Source organism: Rousettus aegyptiacus, unplaced genomic scaffold (assembly GCF_014176215.1).
Source record: "Rousettus aegyptiacus isolate mRouAeg1 unplaced genomic scaffold, mRouAeg1.p scaffold_m13_p_9, whole genome shotgun sequence".
Classification (NCBI taxonomy): Eukaryota; Metazoa; Chordata; class Mammalia; order Chiroptera; family Pteropodidae; genus Rousettus; species Rousettus aegyptiacus.
In genome coordinates, this window is record NW_023416312.1 from 31,359,973 (window position 1) to 31,386,506 (window position 26,534).

Here is a 26,534-nt window from a genome sequence, read left to right on the forward strand (position 1 = left end):
ACAGGCATCACAGCCCTTGCCCAGGTTGATAGTACAGTTATTAGGGAGACCGTAGACATATTTGTAGATAGAGGGAAGAATGTGAATGGGGTCACATAGGGCTTCTCAAAAGGCGACCCTCTACATATCTTGAAAAAGTTGGGGGCTTGGGACAGGAGGACGGCAAATTCCAGGCAGGGGCCAAGGAAACTGGACAGGGCGGCAAGAAGAGGTAGGCATGGGCTAAATGATGCATAAACTTCAACAGGATAATAAGTATCTGCTTACATTTGAGGTCTCAGAATGTGCCAGGCACTATGCCGTCATGTTCACCATATGCATTCTCTCAGTGCTCACAGAAAGTGAGGTAGTAGACGTTAATTACCCATCATGCACATGGGCCACTTGAAACTCAGAGAGCCTGTGATTTGACCAAGGCCACATAGCTAGAAAAAGCCAAGGCAGGTTTCAAACCAACTCTCCAACATACACATGCTTGATGAGTGGATTCCACAGACACTCCGCAGACAGCCACTCTGCCAGCCACGCCCTCACCTGCAGGGCTGGACACGCATCCTTCCACTAGGACCCCATTATTGAGGCACAAAGGATATTTGACAAAACCTGGGGGCCAGACAGACTTCTCTGCCCTGGCTTTTACCCCCAGGAAGGTCAGGGACACAGAAGTGTTGTAGGACTGGGAGATATGAACAAAAAAGGGTTTAGCTGTTCCTCAGCTTCTAAAACCCAGTGGGGGAGACCCCTCTGGTTACTTCCACTCATGTTGTTATGAAGCATCCATCATACCTTTCCAAAGCATTTCCTCATCAATCACAGGAAAGAGAAAACATTTATGGCAAGAGAGGAAGACAGAGAATATGGAAGTTCAGTCCTTGCCCTCACAGTTCTCTGCTTTCCATTATACCCCAGGAAATAAGGTAGACAGGCTACATTCTGTGCCAGTACTGAGGCAGGTGCAGCCAGCAAAGATGGAGCTTTCTTGGTAACAGATCCAGAAAGTGGTTTAATAAGTAATGAATCAAACATGAACTACTGTGGGCCCCCAAACAGACCCTACTGGAAAGCTTACAGCCCTCAGAGGTCAAGCTAAGTCCTGTGCCCTTGCTGCCTCTGCACAGAGGCCCACCCACCCCGACTCTGCCCCACACAGAACAGAGGCGCTCCGGGGAAACTAACATTTGGTTTTATTGTGCCAAGGACATTACAGATGGTGGACCTTGTCAACACCTGCAGGGCATGGTGCCCCATCTGCCAAGGCTGCTCCCACTCCCCACTCAAATCCTAGGTGGCGGCCATGATCCTCAAAGGTGCCCCCATCCTAAGATTCCAAAGAGACTGGTGGTGGTGGTGGTGGTGGTGGTGGAAGCGAAAGGAATGCAGTGAGGTCAGTCTCATTGTCCAAAGCCCGCATGACACCTGCCCTCCCTGCCCCCATTCCCGGCCCTGGCTCCAACTCCAGACCTTGCCCACCTCCACAGAGCTGAAGGCCAGAGACAGCAACCACATCTCTGTGTCCCATGGCTTGCCTGCCCCCAAACCAGAGAGATGCCGCCTTCATAGAGCCAATGCTGTTGTCTATGTCATTTTGGATTGGTTGACTTTATAAGATAAAAGTACATTTTAATAAAGAAAAAAAATCAACATTGGAGGCTCAGACATTTTGGGGGTACTGGGAAGGGGAATCCCCCACTTCTTCCTCCCATTTCTTTGACATTATTGTGCAGGTGGGGTGACAAGTTTTTTCTGATCTCGGAAGGAATGGGGATCAGGGAGGCTTTCCTCTGAATGTCTCTCCTCAGGGGCTGTCTGGCTGCCAGTTGGTTTGTCTGTGTGCCTCTTGCCTACCTTCGGCACCCTTGCCCAAGTCCCCTGTGGAATGCAGGGATAGTGCTGTGCAGGGGGCAACAGGGCACGTCAGCTGGCGAAGAGATAGGTGATAGTGGTGGTGGCAGCGATGAGAGGGAGCACAAGGGTGGGCCAGCAAGAGAAAAGTGGGGAAGAGAATAAGGGAGATAGAGTAGGAAGAAGACGGCTAGAGGGAAGAAAGCCAAAGAAGGTAGGGTGGCACCGGAGGGCAGGAGTGGTAGGGGTTGGGAGATGGTCTCCAGTCTCTGGGTCGCCATCAACTCTTGTCTGGGGGTGGATCTCTGTGCACTTTATTTTTCTTCATACTGTCTAGGTATTCCTGTTGTGACACTGCCAGCACCGATGCTAGGATTTCATCATCATCCCAGTCGTTCAGACCTGCTTAGGTAAGAAGGGAAAAAGGATGATGGAGTACCCACAGCCTGCCCTCTCCTTGCCCTTCACTGATCCCTGGCTCTGGAAAAAATCCCATCCAGGCCATATCTTTAAGAAGGCCCCTTCTTAGTCTACGAAACCCCACTCAGACCCCTTTAGGACAGATCCCTTGGACCCGAAAGGGGAGATGGCCAGAGGCTCCAGAGGCCCCCTCTCAAGACTTACTGCTGCTTCTCTCCCCAGCTCCCAGTTGGCCCCAGACCCTAAACAGAGGAAGCTTACCGAAGGCAGAGGGGGACATCTGCTGAATGAGGGCCCGGCACTCCAGAGCAGGGTAGAGGGACACAAGGGGGGAAGTGGCCCGGTCAGCCCCTGCCGAGAACTGGCTGCTTGTACCTGGGGCAGATGGACAGTTAGAGAGGCAGGACTCAGGACCAACACAGGACCTCCTAAGCCCTGTATACTCTGTCAGCAAGTCACTGACCTGGTGCACTAGGTGAAGGAGGTTTGGCAAGAGCTAAGACAGTGCCTGGGGAAGAGGGCGTGATGCCCAGCTCAGCATGCAGCTCAGGGTGCTCAGGTGATGAGGCTGAACTCCGCTGCCGTGGGGACCGGCTAGTCCACTCCTCTAGACCACTGGAGGCGGCTGCTGTGGCGGAACTGCACGTGGCGCTGGCTTTCCGGGGCTACAATGGGGAAGGGGGAGGTAAGCCAATTGTGACCTTCCTCTGCCCCATCTCTGAGGGCTTGCTCCCTCCTAGAATCCTGGCAGTAATATAGCTACTGCATAGGCCATCATCACTTCCAGTCACACGACAGACCACAGGACGAAGATAAACTCCTTAGCCCCCCTCACAGCTAATCTGACAGGAAACCTGTTACCTCCACCTTTAAAATAGATCCAGAGTCCACACCCAACTCTTCCCCTCCCTTGCTTATGCCATCAGCAGTGACTTGGACTACTGTAGCAGCCTCCTCCTCGCTAGTCTCCTGTTCTACCCTTGCCCCACTCCCACTCCATTCTACACTCAGCAAGTCAGGGAGATCCTGTTAAAACCTAAGTCCGATCCTGTCCCTTCCCTGCTCACAACCCTCCATGGCTTCTGCCTCACTCAGAATAAAAGCCAAAGTTCTCACCATGGCCCACAGGCTCCTTCTCAATCTGGCCCCACTGCCTCTCTAACTTCATCTACAACATTCCATTCAGAAACACTGGCCTCTGGCTGCTTCTGAAATCTCACCGGGTATGCTCTACCCTCAAGGCCTTTGTTCTAGTTGGTCCTCTGCCGGCCCTGGCATAAGCACTTAGCTAAGTCTCTCACTTCAGCAAGCTTTTGCTCAAATTTCACCTGTTCTGAGGCCTACTATTTAGGCCTGTCCATGCTAATTAATATTGTGAACTCCTGGTCCCATTTGGCCTTACTTATTCCACTCCCCCACCCCTTTACCCTACTCTACATGTTTTTCAATCATACCAACTCTCAACTAATTTATTATGCTTATTATTTTATTCCACTCCGCAAAAATGTAAGCATCACAAGGACAACAATCTGGGCTTGCCTCACTCACCAACGTACCTTTGTATACCTAGAACAGTGCAAAGCACAAACCTACAATAAATATTTGCTGAACAAATTACTTGGCTCTGCCAACATCTATAAGCATTCTAAACTTGTGATTCTTCAAATGTCTGTATGTCCTGCTTGCTCCCTGCCCTAAAATTTTCAATCTTCCTTTGTGAAGACTAACCAGAGCCCCCATTCTCCACTGGCCTCCAATCCAGGGTCAAGGCCCCCACTGATGCATCTGTCTCCTTCAACAGAAAAGGGACTCTTGAGAGTGGAGTGCACTGGACCTGATTTTATATCCTCAGCACAAAGCCTGGCACCCAAAGACATTCAAAAGTTTGTCCCTCTGAAACTATCCATTGATCCTGCATGCCCTCCCTCATTCCTTAGGAGTTTTTTCTGCACAATGCCAAGACTATAAGGACAACATGAGGCACAGATGTCAAAACTGCTTAATCTTTTTCTGACTCTTTGGGAGCAAAGGATAAGAAGTAATGGGTTCTTGGTCAGGGCAGTGACAGAGCCCAGGACCCACCTGGCTGGTGCCGCGGACCTGGCGGGCCTGTTTTTCCTGATCCCGCAGCCACTGTAGGTAGGATTCCCGAGCCACCTGCTCCTCAATGGCCTCATTTGTGGCCTCCCAGTCTGTGGCTCGCTTTTTGTCTTCCAGCATCTGCTGTTCAATCCACGACTCCTCTGATGTTTTTATGGCATTCTTCATTAGGGATTGCTCTGCAAACTGCAAAAGGGAGAAATGGGTATGTGGAGTGACACTCTAAACTCTGGCTAAGAGCCAAAACTGGCTCAGGGAGGTGGACCCAAAGGCCCAGAAGAGAGGAGACAGGAAGGCAGGAACTCTTACTAAGCACCCCCCTGGGCAGGCTGCCTATTCATCAGGTACTAGAGTAAGGCAGACTTGAGTGGGACTAATTGTTCCAAACTCCTACACTCAGAAGCCCTGCTCCCAACCCCAAGACACCTCAACTGAAGTACTATGTCTGGGGCAGCCAAACGCCTTCTAGCCTAGACTGGAATTTAAAGAAGCTTCACCCAATGATGGCTCAATTTCATAATGCTGAGGCCTTCCTCACCTATGTCCAGATGGGACAAGGAGAAAAAGATCACCTGAGAAGTTAGTTGTGTGTGCACAGGGTGGAGAGAGTAGTCAGGTATTTAAGAGGACAAGGGGATAGTATCAGCATGTGAGGTGCTATGAGTTGTGGGACACTGTATGAGTACTCTATCAGACTGTGAGATACAACAGCTTTTAAAAAAACAAAATAATAAAAAAATCAGCACATATCCCAGGGAATAAATGTAAGTATTGTTCGGCAAAACTCTCTAACATTATTTTAATGCACATATACACACTGTACACCAGTGTGTGTATGCATGAAATGATATAAAATATATTTTTTTTGCCTATAGATAATAGTCCAAAAAGTATATAAAACTGTTAGAACAAGTTAAAAATAGGCCAAAAAAAAATCTAAACACAATTTCATCAAAGAAGATATACAGATGGCAAATATGTGTATGAAAAGATGCTCAATGACCATTTGTCATTAGAAAATTGCAAATTAAAACAACGCAGTACCTATCAGCTGGAGATACCAGTAAGAATTGTAGCTTTATAGATACGGATGGTTACATATAGAAATATTTCAAGATAGGTGTATACACACAGGTTAGTATACACATATATATCTCCTTACTCTGTCAGCTGAAAGGGCCTAAGAGCAAGAACACCCCTGTACCAAGGAACACATTCAGCACCCAGATCTTGGTTTCTACTAACATTCTCCAATAAATGGAACCAGGGCTCCTTGGAGAAATGGCTTGTTCTAGGGCTAGGGTAGGAAATATACAAGACAAGCCTAGAACACCTTCAGTACAAGAAAGTAAGGAAGTGCTCAAAACAACAACAAAAATTAAAACCAAGGACAAAAAAATAAAAACCCAAAAACAAAAATTAAAAAACATAAAACACCACCACAATAATGGGGGTATGTCAAAGAGACAAAGGAACCAACCAAGAGAGCTTTCAATAGCCAAAACCAAAACAATTTGAGCATCCAAACAAAAATAGCATTGGATTATAACCCAAAATAAATAAATATCCATGAGTCCATATTGATATAAATAAATGATGAATAAATGGGGGATGAAACAAATCTCCCTTGCAGGAAGAATTCCAAAAAATTTATGCAGATACTCTGCCCTCAAGGAGATGGAGCAAAACCCTTACTTCTTAAGTGTGGACTGTATATCAGTATATAATGACTTCCTTTCAATATGGAAAATAGGGTGGGGGAAAAGAGTGATTTTACAGAGGAGAAAACTTGACAAGTACTACTTCTGCTAGGTGATCAAGGTCAACAGCAAGTCATAAGTCATGTTCATAGTATATATTGCTGATATGTAATGAGAATGGCACTTTACCACTGTGATCTTTCTCTCTACAACCCATAACCCCAGTCTAATCATGAGAAAAACATCAGACAAATTCCAAAAGAGAAATATCCTACAGTATACCTGACCAATACTCCTCAAAACTGCCAAGGTCATCAAAAACATGAAAGTGTGAGAAACCGTCAGACAAGGAAGCCTAAAGAGACATGATGACTTTAGTTAATAATAATGTATCAATATTGGTTCATATATTGTAACAAATGTATCATGGTCATCTGATACGTTAATAATAGAGAAACTGTGTGGGGGGGGAGGCTATATGGGAACGCTGTACTATCTTCTCAAATTTTTTGTAAACCTAAAATTGTTCTAAACAATTCAGTCTATAAATTAAAAAACTTAAAAGTGTTCACATTTTTTAAAAAAGGAAAATGAACAGAAACAAGTTATCAAACCATAAAAAGTCATGGATGAATCTTAAATGTATGTTATATGAAAGAAGCCACTCTGAAAATAACTACATACTGTATGATTCCAATTATATGACATTATAGAAAAGGCAAAATTATAGTCTATAAACAGAAACAAGGAAATTCGGAGAAACTGTCACAACCAAGAGGAGCCAAATGAGACACGACAGCTAAATGTAATATGGTCCTGGATGAGATCCTGGAACAGATAAGATCATTAGGGAAAAACTGAGGTAATTTGAATAAAGTATAGTTTTTGGTTAACATATCAATATTGGCTCATTAATTATGACAAATGTACTATGCTAATAAGATGTTAACCATAGTGGGGTATATGAGAATTCTCTAATCATAATAATTCTGTAAATCTAAAACTGTTCTAAAAGTTTACTTAAAAAAACAAAACAAAAAAACCCCTATGTTGGTGTTAGGGTGTGTGTTTCCTATAATGAAACAGGAGCACTTTCTGTTTGTGGGAAGTGAAACCTGAATAGAAGATATCAAAACCCCCAAGCAGACAACTGTTTATGAGCGAGAATAAGAATCTGCCAATGTGCTGGAAAAATGTACTGCCACCTTCTGAGTACCTACTAGGTACTAGACCTAGCACTAGGCAATTTCTACATCAGCTGAGCTGCCAGCCCTGATTACTTGCGTGTACTGCCCTAGGTCCCACAGCCGATAAGTGGTGGGGCCAGGCCTGTACTCCAAATCTCTGTGACCACAGCTGTCTGTAACTGCTGAATTTCAGAGGAAGATCCACGTGGGTGCCAAGACACCCAGACTGAGCCCTAGGCTCATGGTTCCCAAATGTGATTCCATATCCCAAAATGCCAATCCTCAATAGGCACAAATGATGGGTGGCCAGCTCTGACAGGCAAACTGAGACCACAGAATGAGCCCTAAGAAACCACATTGGGTGGCTCCCTAATTTTATAGAAGTGAGACCCCAGGGGCAACTCAGAGAGGAGGCAGGACATTTTTGTGGACTAAGGGCAGAACTGAGACCCTAACAGAGGTTTCTTGCCTCTAAATCCAACAGCCATCCTGGGCACGAGGACCCACTTACCCCTGGTTTGAATGATGGCAGGCCCAGCCCCACACCAATGGTGGCCTTGTTGGGATTCACCACTGAATTGTAGTGGATATTCCGATGGTAGCTGACACGGATGGGTTCATCCTCATTTTGATGGATTCCATGGAATGTGTTGATGGGTTCTGCAGAGAAAAAGAAGGAAGGAGCATCCACAGTGGGCCACGCAGAGCAGGTTCGGACCAGGCACAACTGGTTGCTCACCTACCCACCACAGAAGTACCTGTGCTGTACTGGTACACCTCCACAGGCCTGTTGTACATCTCTGCCATGGCCTGCATCTCAATGTGGTTGCCATGGCAGTTGTTTTTTCGTTTCCGGTTGATGTAGGTGGTAAAGTCTTCTGTGACATAGTTGGAGAAATAGTCAGCATTCTTCATCTGCAGAATAGATCAGAGGGTCAAGATTTGTGTAGGGAGAAGATCTTCCCACTCTGCCCCCACCCCAAGGCCTCTGCAAAGTCTCACCAGATAGTCCATGCAGTGCTTTCGTACAACTTCATGCATGTCCTGGTCTCCGTACACCTGGTCAGCTGTGGGGGCAGAAGAAAAGAGAGGCTGGGATCAGAGCTGCCACCAGAGAAAAGTTCTGAGTCATCCTTAGGGTAAAGGGCTGAGAGCCAGGGAAACTTCCTTTTCTACCCCAGGGCCTGGAAAGTTCTTGGCCTTGTGGGCTGGAATAGGGTCACGAAAAAAAGAGGCAGGCAGGGCCAGTCTTTAACGACGAGAGTACAAATGAGAGGGACATAACCACAGGCCTCCTGAACAGATGACTGTCTAGGGTTTGACCAGCCACACAGACAACTCAATAAAGATTTGAAGTTCCAGAAGTGGCCTTGAGCACTATCAATTCCACACATACCCCTTCATTCTTCACATGAGGAAACTGAGGCTCGGAGGGTTTGTGGCTTGACCAAGTTCACATAGGAAGTCAGTCTATGACAAATTCAACTCTAGAATTCAGTTTTCTTTACTTCCCAGAGTCAGGATGCCCTTCGTAGGTTAAAAATAAAAGGAATAAAATAAGAAAAACAGCTGGTCTCTAAGCCCAGTTCTGCCAGGTACTGCTGAGCTAAATGAGCAGAGGCAGGTGATACAAGTGTTCTGAGCCTTACCTGCCTCACGTATAAAACAGGAACAAGCTGGATAACTTCCTGGCAGGCCTTCTTGTGAAACTGAAATAATGAGTGTAATGTGACCAGCACTGGGCTTGGAATAGAGCATCACTCAGTACATGAGAGTCCCCTTCACCATAGTAGGGGAGCCTTCTTTCTCCCTGGGAAATTAAGGTGGGCTTGAAGATAAGGCACACCTAACCTCCATTGGCTAAGACAAAGAGGGAATTTCCCTGTGTATCCCTGGAAGACCACTGCTCTAATGGGATCTCCCTGGGGCACTGGGTCAGGGTCAGGTCTTGCAGGAAACACCACAGACAGCGTTCTTCCATGATAGCCAGTCTACTGTGAAGAACTGCCAGAAGAACGCCTTCGCTACCCTCCCCTTCCCTCCCTGGAGGGTTCTGTGAGATAAGAAGAAAAAGGCTTCTCTGAGATAGAAAATGGGGCCCAAGGGACCTGAGGGCGAGGAGGCGTGGGGGTTGTAAGGCGGGAAGGGGTAGCCCCATCACCGATGTAAACAAGGATGTGGGTTCTGCGGTCACACTCTCCATCCCCCCACAACCAGCGGCACTTCCAGCAAGTCACATGCCCTGCACACAGGCTGGGGGCCCCCTACTGCTGCCTTTCTTAGAAGCCAGGACCACAGAACTGTTGCAGCTGCCTGCCTTCCAGAGCTGCTTGACGAGCTATTTCTGTAGAATGGGCTTGGGTGCCGAAGACACAGTGCTGCGGGCAGCTATAGTAAACAGGAACTAAGATGGGAGTGAAAGGGTTAAATAGGGGCCAGCCTGCTAGGCTCAGGGAAGTGGCTGAGCTGTTCCTAGGGAAGATTAAGTGGTATTTCTAGGCTTGAGAGATCTACCTGGGCTAGATGCTGGGCGCCAAAAAAAAATGGGGGGAAAGAGAGACTGTGGGACAGGAAAGGGAGCTTGGGAAGAACCCCATGAGGGTCCCCCATTTCCCTGCCATTAATCCCTTGCCTAGCAGAAAGGTTCTGCTGCCTCTTAGCTGTGTGGCACTGGACAAGCCCTTAACTTCTCTGAACTACAAAGTCCTCATCCATAAAGTAGGGAGAATAACTCCTGTTCCTCTCATAGGGTGCTATCAGGGAACATTTGCCAAACATCTGAGGCATACTAGGTGTTCAAAAAACAGGGTCCCATTTGTCATGAGGAGGACGGTGACTCTTCAAGTAGCTAACCGTCCACAAGTCAGCCAAAATGTCATTGGAACCACTGATTAAGCCGTTCCTCATTTCTGTTGTACTTCCTCAGCCAGAGGAAAGCCCCAAACCTGGGGTCTAGGCTGTCCACTGTGTAGGCAGGACTGGCTCTCTACCTTTACTGATGCCAAAGAGCCACAGACCCACCTTCCTTGCCCATACTGCAAATCTTTAGCAACCAACTTAATGTCAAATCAATAATACAGGCTGCACAAAACAGGGTCAGTAAGTGTGGGCAAGGTATGACCTTCTTTACTTATCTATTAAATGTAAAACATCACATTTTCTCAATTCTAAGATGTACTGATGGGTGGTATGATGAATGTATTTAACCACAGCTAGGGGGAGGCACCTCACTGATAATAAAATACACCCTAGTTTGGGGATCATTAATGTGGAAGAAAATGTGCTCCTCAGAACCAAGGACAAAGAGTGATAGTACCTCCCTAAGAAGGGAGAGTAGAATATTCTCAACAATATAAGGTGGGAAAAATACCAAGCACAGGCTGAGAACACAGGAAGTCGTCACTGAGAAGGTGCTTGCCTGACTTTGCTAGCCCGCTTCTGTCCTCCAGAAAGCCTTTCTCCTCCCGGAAATTTGGCACAGGGGGCTAGTAGCCTGGCTGGACTTCCTTGTGGGGGCCAAGGTGGAGGAAAGGGCCCGATGGACCTATAGAGGTAGGGGAATTCAGAGAACTTGTTTTGATAGAAACTGAAACTCCTCTTCTTGCTGATGCTGCACTTGTGGGCAATGTGCACCTGCTCTTCCCTCTCAGAGTCCAGTTGGAAGAAGGTCCCCCACCACCTCACTTCTGTCTCCAACCCAAAGAGGGCTCGGAAATCCTTAGTACAATACTACAACTGGTTCTCCCAAAGCCTTTTTATGCTCCAATTCATTCCATCCTCACCCCAAAAATCCCAACTTTACAGAGGAGGGATACTGAGGTATAGAAATGTGGCACGGCTAGCCCAAGGTCACACATTTGGGAGGGTGAAGGGGAGGCCAGGCTCACAAGGAGTAACTGGTGCCATTGAGCACTGATGCCCCAGGTGACATTACCACCCCTTCCCCAATCCAACTATCACCTTAGCCACCTGACTCTCTGGGGCGAAACCTGATCCTGTCTACCTCAGTTGCCCCACCAGCACAATCAGGAATCAGCTGGAAAGGCTGAGGATAAGGCAAAGATTACAGACGTCAGAGGTTGTACTCCCCATGAGGATCACAGAGGTCAGCATGAATCTTACCTCCCAGAACCCATTTCTGCCTTTTCTCTGAGTGTACAGAGACACCAGCATAGAAATGCACATGTGCGCACACACGCAGCCAGCAGATCCTGCCAAAGATGTTCCCTGAGGCCAAATTCCCACATGACAACCCTCACAACTACAGACAACTACTATTGCATTCAACAACTAGATGCCCTTGCCATCAATGAGAAAAGACTGAAGGCTGGACAAGATGCGAGGCTGTGAAACTGAGGACTCCGCCCCTACTTCCCAGCCTTTGCCAGGGTTTGGTTGGGCGGAGGAATCAATAGTGCTAAAAAACTTGCTCGAAGCTCCCTCTGCTGGCTGCCTGGGAGTAGATCACCTAAACCTCAGTAATTCTTCCTCCTCAGGTTCCCTAAAATGTAGTCACTGTTTGCTGAAGAGTTATGTGGAGAAGCAAGACAGGAGAACCTGACCATCTAAAGGAGTCTAAGTACAGAAGTTTAAGTTTAGAGGCACCTGAGAACTGCCTCCCTGTCAGGCTGATGCTGCCTGCCTACCTGCCTGCCAGAAGAGCCACAGGCAAGTTCCACTGAGGACAGAAAAAGATGCTTGATGTCTGCAGGGAATCTAAAAACAAACCACACAAATGTGTGTACGCACAGCAGCAGAAGGAGACAGGGACCTGGTTCATTCCCACTTCCCTCCTGGCCCAGTGAGAACCCTGGCCCCACTGAGATGAGCCAGGAAAAAAGGCTTCACCTGCCTGTCAAGCAACTGTGGTGCACACCTAGCAGCTTGTGGCCCCAACTACCCCAAATGGCACAGCCTCAGTGAGGAAACAGCAGAACTTGGCTACCTTGATAGTGTGATCTGAGTTTCCTGCTCCTCTTACTTAGATTCCCATGGCAAAGAAGGGAAGACTGAAGGAGACAGCACAAAGGCCAACAGAAGCTGGTGTACATGGTGGTCCATGGGAATCTTCTTCTGGCCTGGTTCAACCTTGAACCTTGATAGTCTGACGTTGGCCCATGTGACCTAGATAATAGGGTCTATTGAGGCCTGTTTCCCCATTTATAAAACAGTCGAAATTGTCATAAGATTCAGCTCTCCAATGCTGATGGTCCATGTTCCAAGACCAAAAGGCCCAGACGAGTGGGCTTGGCTAATGTTTCTGGACCCCAGTGCCATACATGCATATCCCCAGCTGCTTCTCATGCATATTTGGCCTCCACTTTGCCTACAGAGGGCAGGGTTAGGACCAGAGGTTTTTACTGAGTCAAAGTCATATGGGAAGAGGAAGGGAGGAGAGATACAGGCTCACATTTCCAGGAGGATGTTTTCTGAGCACAGAAGGGGCAGGGTGTGCCACAGAATACCTCTGAAACTTAGCCTCATACTTACACGCCACCTAAGCTTTCACTAATGCTCGTAAGTCCCCAGTAGAAGGTGGTGGGAGAGAACTGGACACAAGTAGTGGATAGTGGTTCACACCAGGGACACCCAGACCTCAGAGGAAAAACAGAGTAGAAAGTCACCTGCCTCAGGATTCCCAACAGTAGAGGGCCACAGACTCCTAATTGGAAAGAAGTAAGGCCCAGAGGGGTCAAGAATACAGCTGAGATCACCCAGCTAGTTGACAACTAAGAAGCTAGGGCTTTCCTAGGGCCACAGAAAAAATGTGTCCTTTGGATACCTATGGGTTCCCATGCCAGCTCTGCCACTAATGACCCTAAGCATGTCATTTCCTTTTCCTGAGTCTCGATCTTCTCATCTGTCTCATGGGATAGTAATCCCAATTTTGTAGATGAACCTGAAACACTCAGCTGAATGCCTACCAAAGAGTTGAGGTCAAGGAACAGCAGAGTGACCTCTATGTCTATAATCCCAACTCCCACCCTCAGTTATGTGCTCCTTCCACTGCTCAATGTATGGGAGGAAGTTAGAACCTGTGGCCTTCTTACCAAAGCCTATGGTGGCTACCACCTGTTCCTGTCCAAGCCATGCTGGAAGCGGAGGGGCAGCAGGAAGCCTGAGGACAAAGTCCCTTTCTCAAACACATGTCCTGTGCATTCTGCCCCAGGAAAAACTCCAGATGAGGCCTAGAGACACAGGAGTCATGTACTTCTGGGGAAAGACCATGGGCTTCTGAGGTTTTACGGAGAAAAGCCAAGGGCAGCTCAGTCAGGGGAAATGTATAACCATCATGCTGATAAGGAAAGGCCTTCAACCTGCCATGGTCAGCTATTCCTGTAAGCTCAGAGCCCTTACTGGAAGGCTCCAACAGGGTAATGGTCAGAGGATATTTGGGGGAAATAGCTAGATACACACACAAATATTGCTCTTGACATGGGTTACTGCAGAAGCCAGTAACTTCCCCAAGTTCTGTGTCAAAGACTGCTCAAGACTCAGATCCCCAGCTGCATTCTCTGACCCTCACTCTACCAGCAGCTCTGCTTATCCCACAAACAGCATAAGGTCTGAGCACAGAGCCTAGCACTGAACAGGCACTGAACAGGTCTCCACTTATTATTTGCCTGCCTTTGGTCCAAAATGCCCCAAATCCAGCTCTTTCTCTAGGAAACATCCCAGGGAGAACATAGACTTGAGCCACAGGGATAGAAAGGTTGGGATTTTCCAAGCCCAGTAGAGTCTACTGCTTGAACCACCTCTGCCTGGTAGTATGGGAGAGGCAACCACTCACTTCTTTCTTTCGCCCATTCAGAAAACATTAGTGGCTCTGAGGCACAACTAAGAACAGCATTTAGGCTTTACCAATGCTACTGTTCATAGGGCCAACTATGTGTCAGGTACTAAAGGTAATCTCATTTAACTGTTACAACCCTGGGTCTTTTAGCTTCGTGTTACGGATAAGAAACAGGCTCAGGATAAAAAAGCTGCTTGTCCAAGGCCACACCAAAAATCAGCAGCATGACCCGAAATAGAGCCTGGGTCAGTCTAGTCTACCAGCAAACATGGGATACCCATAGACTGAGAATAAAAAATCTAGAATGGATTTAAGGAACCCTTAAGAATCAAGACCACTTCATAGATGGGCAATGGAAGTTATGAGTGAGGGCCAGAACAAGAAGATAGGGTTTGACTCCCAGCTTAAAGCTCCTATCAGAGAGCACTTGTCCATCGTAGATATCAGAGTCTCAAAGGGAGAATCAGATCACACTTCCAGTTTCCCTTGGACACTAGCACAGGACCTCATGAGTGTTTGTTGGGTCACAAATCAGAGCCAGAGGGGCCTCAGAGATCTAGCTCAGGCTGGACAGTAGATGGTATTAAGGAATTATTAATTTTGTCAGGTATGATAATGGAATTGTGGTTATGTTTAGAGAGACAGAGACACACACCTGATCTGTCAGAGAAATATTTACAAATGAAATGACCCGATGTTGGGGTTTTGCTTTAAAAATAATCGTTTCAAAAGAATGAGAAAGATGGGGCAGGGTAGTGGTGAAACAGGGTTGGCCATGTGTTGATGACTATTTGGAAGATGAATGATGAGTACATGAGGGTTTGCTATTCTACTTTTGTGTAAATTTTTTAAAAAGATCTATGATCCCAAGATGAGAGTAGTATGCTGTGGTTCAGAGCCTGGGCCTCAGATTAACCTAACCCAGACCCCGACCCCTGGCTCTACCACATACTATCTGACCCTCAGCAAACCACTCCCCATATGAGCTGCTTTTCTCATCTGACAAATGGAAGCAATAGTACCAATACTTACCCAGCTTGGGGAAAAATTTAAATGGTCTCCTGTAGTACCTGACAGAGAAACCTGTCCCTAAGTAATGTCATTTTCTTTAATACTATTATTGCTGTTATCACTTTCACACTGCCTCAAGACCAAGGGCTAGAGGCCAGAGATACTAACTTGAGGCTGCGGCCTGGAATCTCTAAAATACCAGCTAACTCTGCCTCCAATACTTTCTCAGGGGTTACCTTTAATAACTGGAACACAACTCAGGGGCACCCCCAGGCCCTTGAAGGCTAAGGCAGAGACTCACCTACAGCCCGGAAGAGACAAGCACCGTCCTCCTTCATCTGCTTGATGATGAAGCCCTTCTTGTCTCGCAGGGCCTTTTCAAACCAGTGCTCCTGCTGGAGGGAGAAGTGAGGGTCAGCAACAGGAAAGGCCTGTACCCCTTCCCCAGGGCCCTGCCCTCAAGCTCCTGAGGGACCCAGCTGATTAGCTGAGAGGATACTGGACAGGCTCAAGTTCTCAGCCCTGGTGGACCACTCCATGCATGTGGAACGGGAAGAAATCCTTTCTTTTAGGGCATCGGTTATTGTGTGAGCAGAAGACTTGCTCCCAGAGGGGCCCCAATTGCCCTGAGAACAGACGTTCCAGCTGCATTCTGCCTCCTGCTGACCATCATGGCAGCCAGAGGCCCAGAGCTGGCAAGTACCTGGGAGAAGAACTTGGCTCTACCTCAAGGTGTTTCAGCTGGGTCACTCTTAGGGTAAGAGAGAGATGTTAAGAAGGGAGTGACTGGCAAGATCCTGAGCCCCACATATAGCTAGGGAATTCTAAGATCTTACATTAGGCAAAATATATTACACAAGGCAAAATATATGTAAAATATGATCTCATTTGTGATTGAACACATTTAACATATATATGTATATGCACATGTATACAAACACACATGCACACAAAGTTGGGGAGGCTATACAACAGAATATTATCCCTAAGTATTGGTAGTACAGGTGATTTTACTTCACTTCCTTCTTTATGAGATGTACACTACCTTGTCCAAAACTATAAAACTCAAGAAGTTTTGAAAACCCAAGGTCTTCATCTAACTCATTTGGCATCATAACCTGATATAAGCTGGAGGTTAATATTCAAACATTTCCAAGCAGAAAAATTTAGGTATTTGATTATGAGGTGCTGCCATAGACCCCACCAGGGGTGTTACAGAATACACAGCATACATACAAGGTGACTTTCCTAAATTCTAAATTTTTTCTAAATTCCAAAGCACATCTGGCCCCAAAGAAAATTCAGGTTAAGTGAACCTGTACAAATGTGTATTTTCAGATATATTTTTAAAAAAATAATGTAGAGATTAGAAAAAACATATAGAGGATTTTTAGGGCAGTGATGAGACTACTATGTACAATACTATAATGGTGGATACATGTCACCATACATTTGTCCAAACCCACAGAATGTACACCACCAAGAGTAAACCCCAATGTAAACTATGGACTTTGGGTGATTGTAATGTGTCAATGTAGGTTCACCAATTGTAATAAATATATCACTTTGGTGTGAGATGTTGATAATGGGGGAGGCTATTTATGTGTCAGGGCTAGGGGTATATGGAAACTCTCTGTATCTTCTGCTCAATTTTACTGTGAACCTAAAACTGTTCTAAAAAATAAAGTCTATTAAAAAATATGTATCCACATGTTACTTGAAGCAATTTCCAAAACAAAACAAACCTGAAGCAGCAGATCTTTCCTAGGCCCCTCACGCCCTCTGCTGGCTACCAGAAGCCAGCCTAATCCAGCATCAGAGCTAACAACCAGAAGTCCCAAGCCCGCTCCTTGGGGATACCACCCTACCCAGGGATTTATAAGATCCGGGCTAATGCCAATCAGAAGGGATCACCTCTCTGCAGGCCTTTTCCCCTAGCTCATGTAAGGTAGGAAGCACAAGGTTTGAAGGCCAAAAGCTCTAGGTTCGAATCCCAGCTCTGTTGCTCACTTGCTGTATGAGTTTAGGTAAGCTACCTGAACTCTCCAATCCTCAGTTTCCTATCAAACAGGGGATATGTAATCTGACAGGGCTGTGAAGAAGCTCAGAGGAGCTTCAGGACCAGAAAAGGCTTCGTAAATAACATACCATATACTGGTGAGGTGGTAAGCAGTCACAGAAGGAGTGAGACAGGCACAGAGAGATAATGCACAACTGAGACCCTCAGAAAGTTCTAGGTGAGTGACTGAACAGGAAGGAACAAGGAAGGGGTGACAAGGGAATACCCAGCAGGCCCCACTTTCAGGGCCCACACCATGGGTAGGTATGACTGGCTTTCCAGAGATGACAAAGGCACTGGGAAGACCTTAATGGGCTTCCATGAGCAGCATAGAGACTTGTTTGTACATAACATTCCTGTAGTCCAGGTGTCCCTCCTGCCCCAGAGGCTGTAAATGAGCACACTCCAGCCAGTTGCCCCAAGTCCATCCCTGTATGGTGGGGTCAGCCATCTCCCAGCACCATGGCACCTGCTCCAGCCAGAAGTTTCCAGCAGAGAAACTGCAACTATGGCTACAGCCTCAGACTGGACAATAGCTCTAAAAAAGGGCACACAGCAACCTCCTGCCCTCGAATGTAGGAGGAAAGAAGATCAAAAGAGAAAAGAGGATCAAAGAAGATGAAAGAGCACCTACTTATTTACCCACCAAAGGTTTATCAGGCAGCTACTAAGTCAGACCCTGGGCTGGCAGAGGCCAGAGAAATTAAATCAGACCTGCTCTCTACCCTTGGTAAGTTCACACACTGCTAGAGGTGTGTCGGCAATGACTACACACAAGTGTGAGGAGGGCTGTGAAAGAGATGAACACATGGATGCTGGGGAACACAGAGGAAAGGACCTGGCCAGTCATTAAGGCAGACACCTGAGAGGAGGTGCCATCTGAGCAAAGGATTAAAATACCAAGATCTCCAGAAAAGCTTGTGAATTGGATAAGAAATTACTTCTGCCACAAAACACCAGGGATTTCAGAGGCCAGCAATGAGCTCGACAGAGCTTAAGTCCCAGGTAGGACTAGGAGGGGAAGTAGGGCTGGGCCAGGAAGAAAGATGAACTCATATTAGCCAAATGCCTGTACCATGCCAGATGCTAGATGCAAAAGGTGACCTCATTTAATTGTCCTTACCACAGCCCAGATGGTGGAAAGCGTTACCCTCATTTTATGAAGGCAGAAAGAACTGGGAGTTTGGGCACCAGCAAGACCTAGTGTAGAGGCAACAGGGGAGGCCTCATGAGCTATAACATGGAGACATAACTAGCAGACCATCCTGGGAAAATCCTGGTTGTCCCTAAAAATGAAGACCTGGGCATACCCTTTGCACAAAGCTTTGGTCCTAGAACAGTCAGGGTGGCAGCTGAGCCTGGAATTGGAGGCCAAACCACTAGCCACCCACTGGCTTTGGCACCTACAGCCTGAGTCTGGATTCTGGCTGAAACCCCTTCTCTCTCTCTCTCCCTTTGGAGAGAGAAAACAGGGAGGTCTTGGGTTCCAGAAAGAGTTTAGACAGTCAGTCCCATGAGCTCCTAGCACAGTCTCTTCCTTCCCCCAGCTAGACAGGAGCCTCCAAGAAAGGTGCCAACTCAGAATTTGTTTAGGAACATGACCCAGGAAGGACAAGCTAGTGGGAGTGAAGGGTGGAGGCTGGCCCAGTTATAAAGAAGTTTAAGCTACATCAATGCCCTGGCCTGAGAAAGTCAAGTCCAGACCCTTAATCTTGCAAGCCCACTACTGAAACTATAGGCAAGTCCCTCCACATCTCTGAGCCTCCACAAAGGGGTTGGGCAAAGCTCTCTGACACCAGGAGATTCCAGGTGCAAGACTGCAACCTACTAGTCCAAAGGCCCAAGAAAAGTTGAAGTAGACAGTGGCACCCAAATGACAGGTTCCAATCCAGCACCAATTATTCGCCATACGATGAGCTGCTCTAGAGTTTTCCAACAATAGAGATACTAGGCAGACTCAAATATTACAGGACTCTGCCCAGTAGGAGAGAATTTAATGATGAGTTCCCTTTCTCTCCCTGGAAGAGAAACAAAAACACCCCTGTAGTAGGCTGAATAACGACCATCCAAACATATCAGGCCCTAACCCCTGGAACCTATAAATTTTACTTTATAAGGAAAAAGGGTCTTTGCAAGTGTGACTAATTTAAGAATCTTGAGATGCAAAGATTATCTTGGAGTATCTGGATTGGACTTAAATGCAATCACAAGTGTGCTTAGAATAGCAGAGGAAGATCTGATACAGACTAAAGAGGAGACCACACATACACAAAGATGATGATGATGTGAAGACAGGTAGAGATCAGAGCAATGTGCTCACAAACCAAGGAATGTTGCCAGCCTTCAGAAACTGAAAGAGGTTTTCCTCTAGAGCCTCTGGAGGTAGTACAGCCCTGCCAACAGTTTGATTTTGGACTTCTGGCCTCCAGAACTGAGAGACTACATGTCTGTTGTTTTAAACCACCTGGCTTATAGTAATTTGTCATAGCAGCCACAGAAAAATAATACAACCCTTTGTAGCACTCCTGGTGTGAACTGTGAGGCAACATTACATGGCTCTCACCCCACAGGATCCACCTCTCCAGGGAAAGGGTTAGAAATAACGCAGCAGGGGCCTGGACTCTCCCACAGCCTGAGAAGCTGCTGATCCTGCCCACCGATGAATGAGCTTCCACTGAAGGCGGAAAGGGGCAGAGGAAGATGGCGGCAGCAATGGCAGCTCACAGACAGATGTCTTCCCAGAGCCCACGGCCAAGAGGTACTTAGTATTCTGGGCTTCACAGCTCTATCCGAGCAAGCCTGGTGCCAAGACCACTTCCCCTCAAACACCCAGGAACACTGGCTCAGCTCCACTAGCAAAATGCAGGCAACTCATCCAATAAGAGACAGATGCACTGCTCTTCAAGAACCAACACAAGATCTCCAGAGTGGAGAAGTGGAAAAAGAGGAAGGACACTGGGTAAGTGGTTAAAAAATGAAGATTCTATTATTCACAAAAAGAAATGTAGTACTATGCATGCTACAACATGGATGAGCCTTGAACATATTATGTTGAGTGAGAGAAGCAAGTCACAAAGGACTGCATATTGTATGATTCCATTCAAATGAAACATCAGATGAAACAAATCAATCAAGACAAAAATAAAAGTAGATAAGCAGTTGCCAGGAGCTGGGAGATTAAGAGACTGGTGGACGATGATGCGAGGTTTCTTTTTGAGGTGATGAAAATGTTCTAAACTTGATTGGTTGTGGTGATGATCGCACCACTGTGTGAGTACACTAAAAGCCACTGAATTGTAACATCTTAAATTGGTGAATTGTACGGTGTGTGAATTACTTCTCAATAAAACTGTAAAAAGAAAAAAAAACCCCAAGGACCTATAGCACTGGCCGAGGAGAAGGAAACAATACGGCTTGAAACTTCGTAGCATACCCCCAAAGCCAAGGGGCCCCACTCAAAACTTTCACGATGGGTTGGGGGAGTGGGGAACAGGGAATTAAAGAACATGTTACGACTAGCTTCATAACACCGAGTCCAACCACCCTCCTCAACACTACCCATTTTATGAATGGAGAAATTGAGGCCTACAAAAGGGAACTGCCTGAAGATACAGAACGCAAAGCCAGGGGATCACTTCTTGCGATATACCACTCTGCTTCCCCACTAGAGGAATCGGCAGGTTCCTAAATGCCAAATAAAGGGTCTTGGCTAACAAAAACTAGTCGTTTACAAAGGCTCCTAGGAAGAACCCAGATGATCCTGGGGAAACTGCAAGAGAAGAATCAACCAAGGTCTGAGGTGGGCCAGGTCAGGTATTTACATACTCAATCTGATCACACTGGCTTAGGTGGACTTCTGTTTTTGTTTTTGTTTTGTTTTGTTTTGTTTTTTAAAAAGGCAGCTCAGAATTTGCCTAAAGCTGTAAAGCAGCTAAGCAGGAGACCTTGGAATGTGAATTGAGGCATTCCCAGTTCCAAAGCCCTGACAGGCAACCCTGAGCTTATTCACCACAGCACAGATAGCCAAAAAAAAATTAGTCTACCAACCCTGAGCCTTACACCAAACAGGCCACTTGTCTTGCCCACCAAGCTTGGATGGCTGGGAGGAAATAGAGTAGGGGCAGGGGAGTGGGGGGAGGAACATGGTTCTTTCTCAAAAAAGACACCCACCATTCTCTGTCACCTCTAGGTCCAGAGAACTTTGGTGTGAGTTCCCTAAAATCCCAAAGCTAAATGATATCCCACCAGCTCCTTACCTGACCAATGAGGAAAGAGGCCCAGAGAGCATAAGCAGAACTATTCTGGTTCATCCAGCAAAGCGCCAGCAAAGCCTGAGTGAGAACCCAGGCACCCTGGCTACAGTGCCAGGTCCAGCTTCTCCCATCACCTCAGCATGCATGACTCCTTCTCAAAATGTTCTGTGGGGTCCTCAAGCTGAGAATGCTTTCAAGATATTCTTTTCATATGGTAGACTCTCAGCAAAGTAATCATGCCTGAGAAAGAAAACCCCTGACCCCAGGGTGCCAAAAGGGCTCCTAAAGGCAATAGAGAGGTACGGTGACAGCATTGGGACAGACAGGAAGTCTGAGTAATCAGAACAAGGATCAGATTCATCATGTGGGCTCCCTCATAACAACTCCCCTCTTTCCCAAGGGCTCTAATTGGTCTCCATGCTACAAATGCCCCAGTGACTGACTGTTCAGGACCAAGACTGGGTCAGCAGAATCTCCCCCTCTTCTCATCCCCACAAGGTCCCAAGTTGGCCCATGTGAAGCAGGGAGAAGTATCATCTTCCTTCTTTTGTCCCAAGAAGTGGGAAGACAGGAAGCCTCTCCTCTGTCATTGGGAAGGGAAGTTATCATGCAACCATAGAGCTTTATTTCCAAGTTCTTATAGGAATAAGTTTAAGGGAGGAACTCCCAGCCCAGGAGATGCAAAGGGTATATAAGGAGGTCTCTTTCTAGTCACCATGGCAGCACATGACTTTCTTCCTCTCTTTCCCTGGAATCAGGGATGTATCACTCCCTGTTTCTATGGAGGAGGAAAGGCAGACTTTACCCCAACCAGGAAGAGAAGAAATAACTCCTGGCCCTGACCTTGTGGGTCCAGATCATTTAACCTGCTTGGAGTAGTAATGGGTAGAAAGACAACAAAGATGGGGGCTCCTGTGAAGTACAGAAAGATTTACCTGAGCCAAAGGGGAGAGGGTTATGGGTGGAGAACTTCCCTGGAGTGAGGATGTCCCAAACCCCTTTTCCTGTCTCTGGGAAGAAAAAAACTTGTTGAAAGCAATTCAGGAAGCTCAGACTATTTCCCTGATCCTGGAAATGAGAAGCAAGCAGAATCAAGTCAGGGAGTCTCAGAATATCCCCTAGTTCTTGAGGGGAGGTCTCAGTTCCCATGTGCCCAGTAACTGACAACATTCTCATAGAAAGTAGGGGAATCTTCCTGTCCTGAGAGTAAGGGTTTCTTATGACTGTGAAGAACACTCAGGTACTTCAATCTAATGGGGAGGCATCGGGCCACACTGAGGAGGATCTCATGTCCTTCTCCCTGGTGGTAAAGAATTGCCTGGTTGGGGCAGGGGAGAGCCTCATACCCAAGGGGGTAGGGCTTAGACCCCTCCCTAAGGTAAAGGATCGCTTGTCCTTGAGGGAAGCTTAGGCCCCAGAAAGAGGCTCAGACTCTTTTCCACCTTACCCACGTCCCCAAGGGGAGTGGGCGGTTCTCAGGACTTATTTCACAGGTGGAGGTAGTCTTAGGCTCTAGTCCTCAAGGCAGAAAATCTTATGTCCTTAAAAGGACCCTATGACTTGGGTATATGTATGCTGTCTCTAAGGTGACAGTCAGTACTCTCAGGGCAGGCTCAGGTCTCAGGTCCTAAGGTGGAGAAATATCTTATGCACCTGGGGGAAAGTTCAAACTCTCTGGGGTGAGAGGGAGGGTGTTGGAGAGGGGCTCAGGACCCTATTCTCCTGGGACTCTATATCCATGCCAAGAAAAGGGTCTCAGGAATCAATTCTGGTGTGTGTGTGTGTGTGGGGGGGGGTCCTGTTCCTGAGAGGTACCTTAAGTTCCTTAAGGGGGAAGCTGAGACCTCATCTATACATACACAGCAGTCCCTGGAGTATGTATGTCTCTTGTCCTTGAGGAAAATCTCAAATGTCCTTGGTACAGGGGGTCTCAGGCCCTTAAAGACAGGCTTAAATCCTTAGAGAGGCCTCAGATTCCACCTCTAGTATCCATGCTGCCCATGTCCCCTGAAGAGTGATCTCAGGCTTGAGTCCCCATGTTGGAAATCAAGTCCCTAACAACAAGCTCAAGCACTTGGAGTGGGAAGGACTCAGATGCCCGTTGCAGGGGGAGAGGGGACTATTATGTCCCCAAAAGATGTATCAGTCCTTCATAATTAGGGTAGAAGGAGCTTACACCCCTGTGTGTGGGAGGGTATCTCAGACCACCAAGGAGAACACTCACAAATACCAGTTCCTGAGAAGAAAGGCTCCCTAAATACTTCACCTTGCCTGGGACCTCTGCAGGGAGATATCAGTCTCAAGAGATTTCGGACCTAATCTCTGAAAGTCTCAGTCCTTAAGCAGGGGTAGTCTTAGGCTCCAGTATCCAAAACAGTGAGTCTCATTTTCTTGAAGAAATACTCTGGCCTGGTGGAAAAGGAGGATAAGGGAGAGGGACCAAAGGTCTATCACTTAAAAGAAGCTTAAGCTCCTGGAGAGAAAATCGGACTCTTGTCCCCAAGGAGGTCTCACACTATTGAGAGGAAGCACAGACCCTTATCACTTAGAGAATGAGTCTTGTGTACCCTACTAGAGTTCCTGGTATCTGGATATTGGATTTGGCCCTTTCCCCAAGGGGAAGGGAATCTTATTTTTCCAAGAGAAGTCTCGTATCCTTGGAGGAAAGCTCAGAAGACTCCTCTAACGTGGATGTGTTGTGTGTGTGCCAGGCCCTTGAAGCCAGGCTTAGGACCTCTGAGGAAGTCTCAAATCCCACTGCTGAGTGGTCCTGTGCTGTGTTCCCCTAAGAAGTGGGAGAGGTTGTCCTATACAGAGTGTCTCAGAACCCTGAAAAGGTTTAGGTATCTTGGGGACACACAGATATCTCTGAGGTCTCCACCTTACTTATGTTCCCTGGAGGGAGTCTTAGACTCTTTTTTTCAGAGGGGAAAAAAATCTCAAGCCGTTGTATACTGACCAAGGTCCCTTGAAGAGTCAAGAGACTCCCCTCTTAGGAGGCATTCCATCCTGCCTGTGTCTTCTGGGGAGTTCCCACCCACTAGCCCTACAAGATGAGGTCCCAGGGCCTGAAAGAGACCACCGATCCCATCTTTACATTCTTCGTCTTATCCTGGAGCCTCTAACCTCAAGTCCTTGAAGAAAAAGGGGTGGGGGAAGAGAGTGTCTCACACCCCTACCACCAGAGAAAAAGAGTGTCAGCCTCCGGAGAAAACATTTAAGTCCCTTGGGGAGATCTCAAACAGCGTTCCTTGGGTCCCCAGTGTGAGAATCCCATCCACCATACCCGTTCACCTGTCAGCCCCAGCCCATACCTGCTCGACAGTGGCAGGGTCCATAGCTTCGATACGTGCTGCAGCCGCTTCATACTCGTCCTCACTGTTGTAACCTGCGCCAACCTCTTCACGCTCAGGGCTGCCCCCGCCAACCGCGCCAACCCCGGGGGCTTGACGCCGCCGCTTGCTGTGGCCGGGCCCCGAGCAGCAGCTACCCACGCCCACCGTACCGCCCACGCCCACCACCACGCCCGCCGCGCCCACACCTGCCGCTGCTGCACCCAGTGCGTCGCCGGGACCGCCACCGGGACCACCAGGACCCCCACAAGGAGGAGGCGAGGCCTGCTGTGGCCTGGGGCCTGCCACGGCGCCGGGCGGCACCGCCAGTGCCCAGCGGTGAAGCGCGCCCGGTGGCCCCGGTAGCGGGCCCTGAGGTGGCGGTGAGGCCCGCGGACGGGCCCCTACGACGCCCGAGTCGCGGTCGCGGTCGCCACCGCCCACACCCGTGCCGCCGCCGCCCACGCCCACACCCCCGCCGCGGCGCGGCGCTGGGGGCAGCGGCCCAGGCGGCGGCGGCTCGTTGGTGGGGTCGGCGTCGGGAGGCGGCGGCTTCTTTTTAGGAAGAATAGTCATGGCGGCACCGCCGAGTACCCTCAGCAAACGCGGCGCGGGGCACGCTGGGAGAGAACCCGGATGGGGGGGGGGGGCTACTGTGGTGCGCCAAGCACGACGGGATCGGCGGGACCCGGATAAAGGGATTGAGGCACCGCGGTGTTCGAGAACCGTCGGCGGTGCGCGCGTCACGCGACAGGAGAACCCGGATGTGAAGTCCAAGGTGAAGGCAGCACGGCGAGTTCAGTGTCGCCTTCTCTCCGAGTTCGGCAAGTTGATTGCAATGCTCGTTCTAGCCTTCTGCTTCAAAGGAAACAACCAAAACAAGCACCTCTTTGCCCCGCCCCCTCGCAGGTTCTTGAACTACCGGGTGGGGCCCCGGGGCACCGCGCACGCGCGTCAGAGCACAGCCCCGCCTCTTGCTCGGAAGTACGTGGGCAGAAATCTTCGCTGCCGCCACAACAATTGCGAGCATCAACCAATCGAAGCGGCTGCGTGGGTTCTCGCTGACGCCCAAGGGCCAGTCAGAGGCGAGCGATCGCCCTTCCCGTGCCCTCCGTCTCAGATTTCAGTCAAAGTGGGCAACCTTGTTCCTTGGCCTTTTCGTCGCTGCCGTCCCGCTCTTGACCTCTATACCCGAGAATCTGACTGCAGGCTGGTGTACTGCGACAGGATAGTGTGGTCTGCCTTATACACGACAGTTTCAAAAGCACCACCCTCCCAGGCTCCCTACTTGGCCGCTGTCAGTCAGACTGACAGGAAAATATCAACACTCCCAGAGCGTAGCAATCCCCTGAAGCGTCAGTTCCGGCCCCACCCACCTGTAAATCCACACCAGTGGAGAGGTGGGCGCCCACTTCACCCTGGCAATTAGCCAAGTGCTGTGGTAATTGGTTAAGAGATGCCGTCACTCGCGTTGGACAGGCCAACCTTGAGACAAACAAACACTGTGTAGACGGTGTTTGAGAAGCGTTCACGCCCTCTTTGGCACCACCGCATGTTCGCCCTCGCGTTGAACTCCCCACTCCTGTGGCTAGTGCGCAGTCGCTCACAGTTCTTTTCCCCACCCCAAACTGAGTTTATGTGGATCCAACAAAACTATGAGCCAGGTCTGTCACTAGCCAGCGTCTTGCAATGGGATTGGTAAAAATTCCTGCTACTTAGCAGCTGGAGAGAGCTCCGAACTAATCCTAGTTCTGCCTCTCCTGTCTGAGTGATCTCTGGCAAGTCATTTGACATCCACCCCATCCTCAATTTATACTTCTCTATAAAATGGCAATAA

The 26,534-nt window shown here is 48.1% G+C and overlaps 1 protein-coding gene across 6 annotated transcripts; it reads right to left on the reverse strand.

Moving 5' to 3' along the window:
• Positions 1-1,161: 1,161 nt before the first annotated feature.
• On the reverse strand, positions 1,162-25,620 carry OTUD5 (OTU deubiquitinase 5). 6 transcript variants are annotated; one of them, XM_036227325.1, is made up of 10 exons: positions 24,907-25,620; positions 24,680-24,753; positions 15,355-15,445; positions 8,252-8,316; positions 7,993-8,164; positions 7,761-7,909; positions 4,345-4,548; positions 2,726-2,927; positions 2,524-2,637; positions 1,162-2,247 (listed from the first exon to the last, which is right to left on the reverse strand). In XM_036227325.1, the coding sequence occupies exons 1-10, from the start codon at positions 25,271-25,273 to the stop codon at positions 2,123-2,125; spliced, it is 1,563 nt and encodes a 520-aa protein (XP_036083218.1). In that variant the 5' UTR covers positions 25,274-25,620; the 3' UTR covers positions 1,162-2,122. The 6 variants fall into 6 exon arrangements, with proteins under 6 accessions (XP_036083218.1, XP_036083217.1, XP_036083214.1 ...); XM_036227324.1 differs by having other exon boundaries at positions 15,355-15,448; positions 24,907-25,617; XM_036227321.1 differs by having other exon boundaries at positions 15,355-15,448; positions 24,680-25,619.
• Between the last annotated feature and the right edge of the window lie 914 nt (positions 25,621-26,534).

Bases quoted from the DNA above. Each gene is read 5' to 3' on its own strand.
- OTUD5 (XM_036227321.1), bottom strand. From the start codon at position 25,273: ATGACTATTCTTCCTAAAAAGAAGCCGCCGCCTCCCGACGCCGACCCC. The intron at 8,317-15,354 runs GTGAGTCTCTGC...CTGCCCCCACAG, and splicing joins TTGTCTCTTCCGGGCTGTAG to CTGACCAGGTGTACGGAGAC. The intron at 4,549-7,760 runs GTAAGTGGGTCC...TCCCTTTTGCAG, and splicing joins TGCCATCATTCAAACCAGGG to TTTGCAGAGCAATCCCTAAT.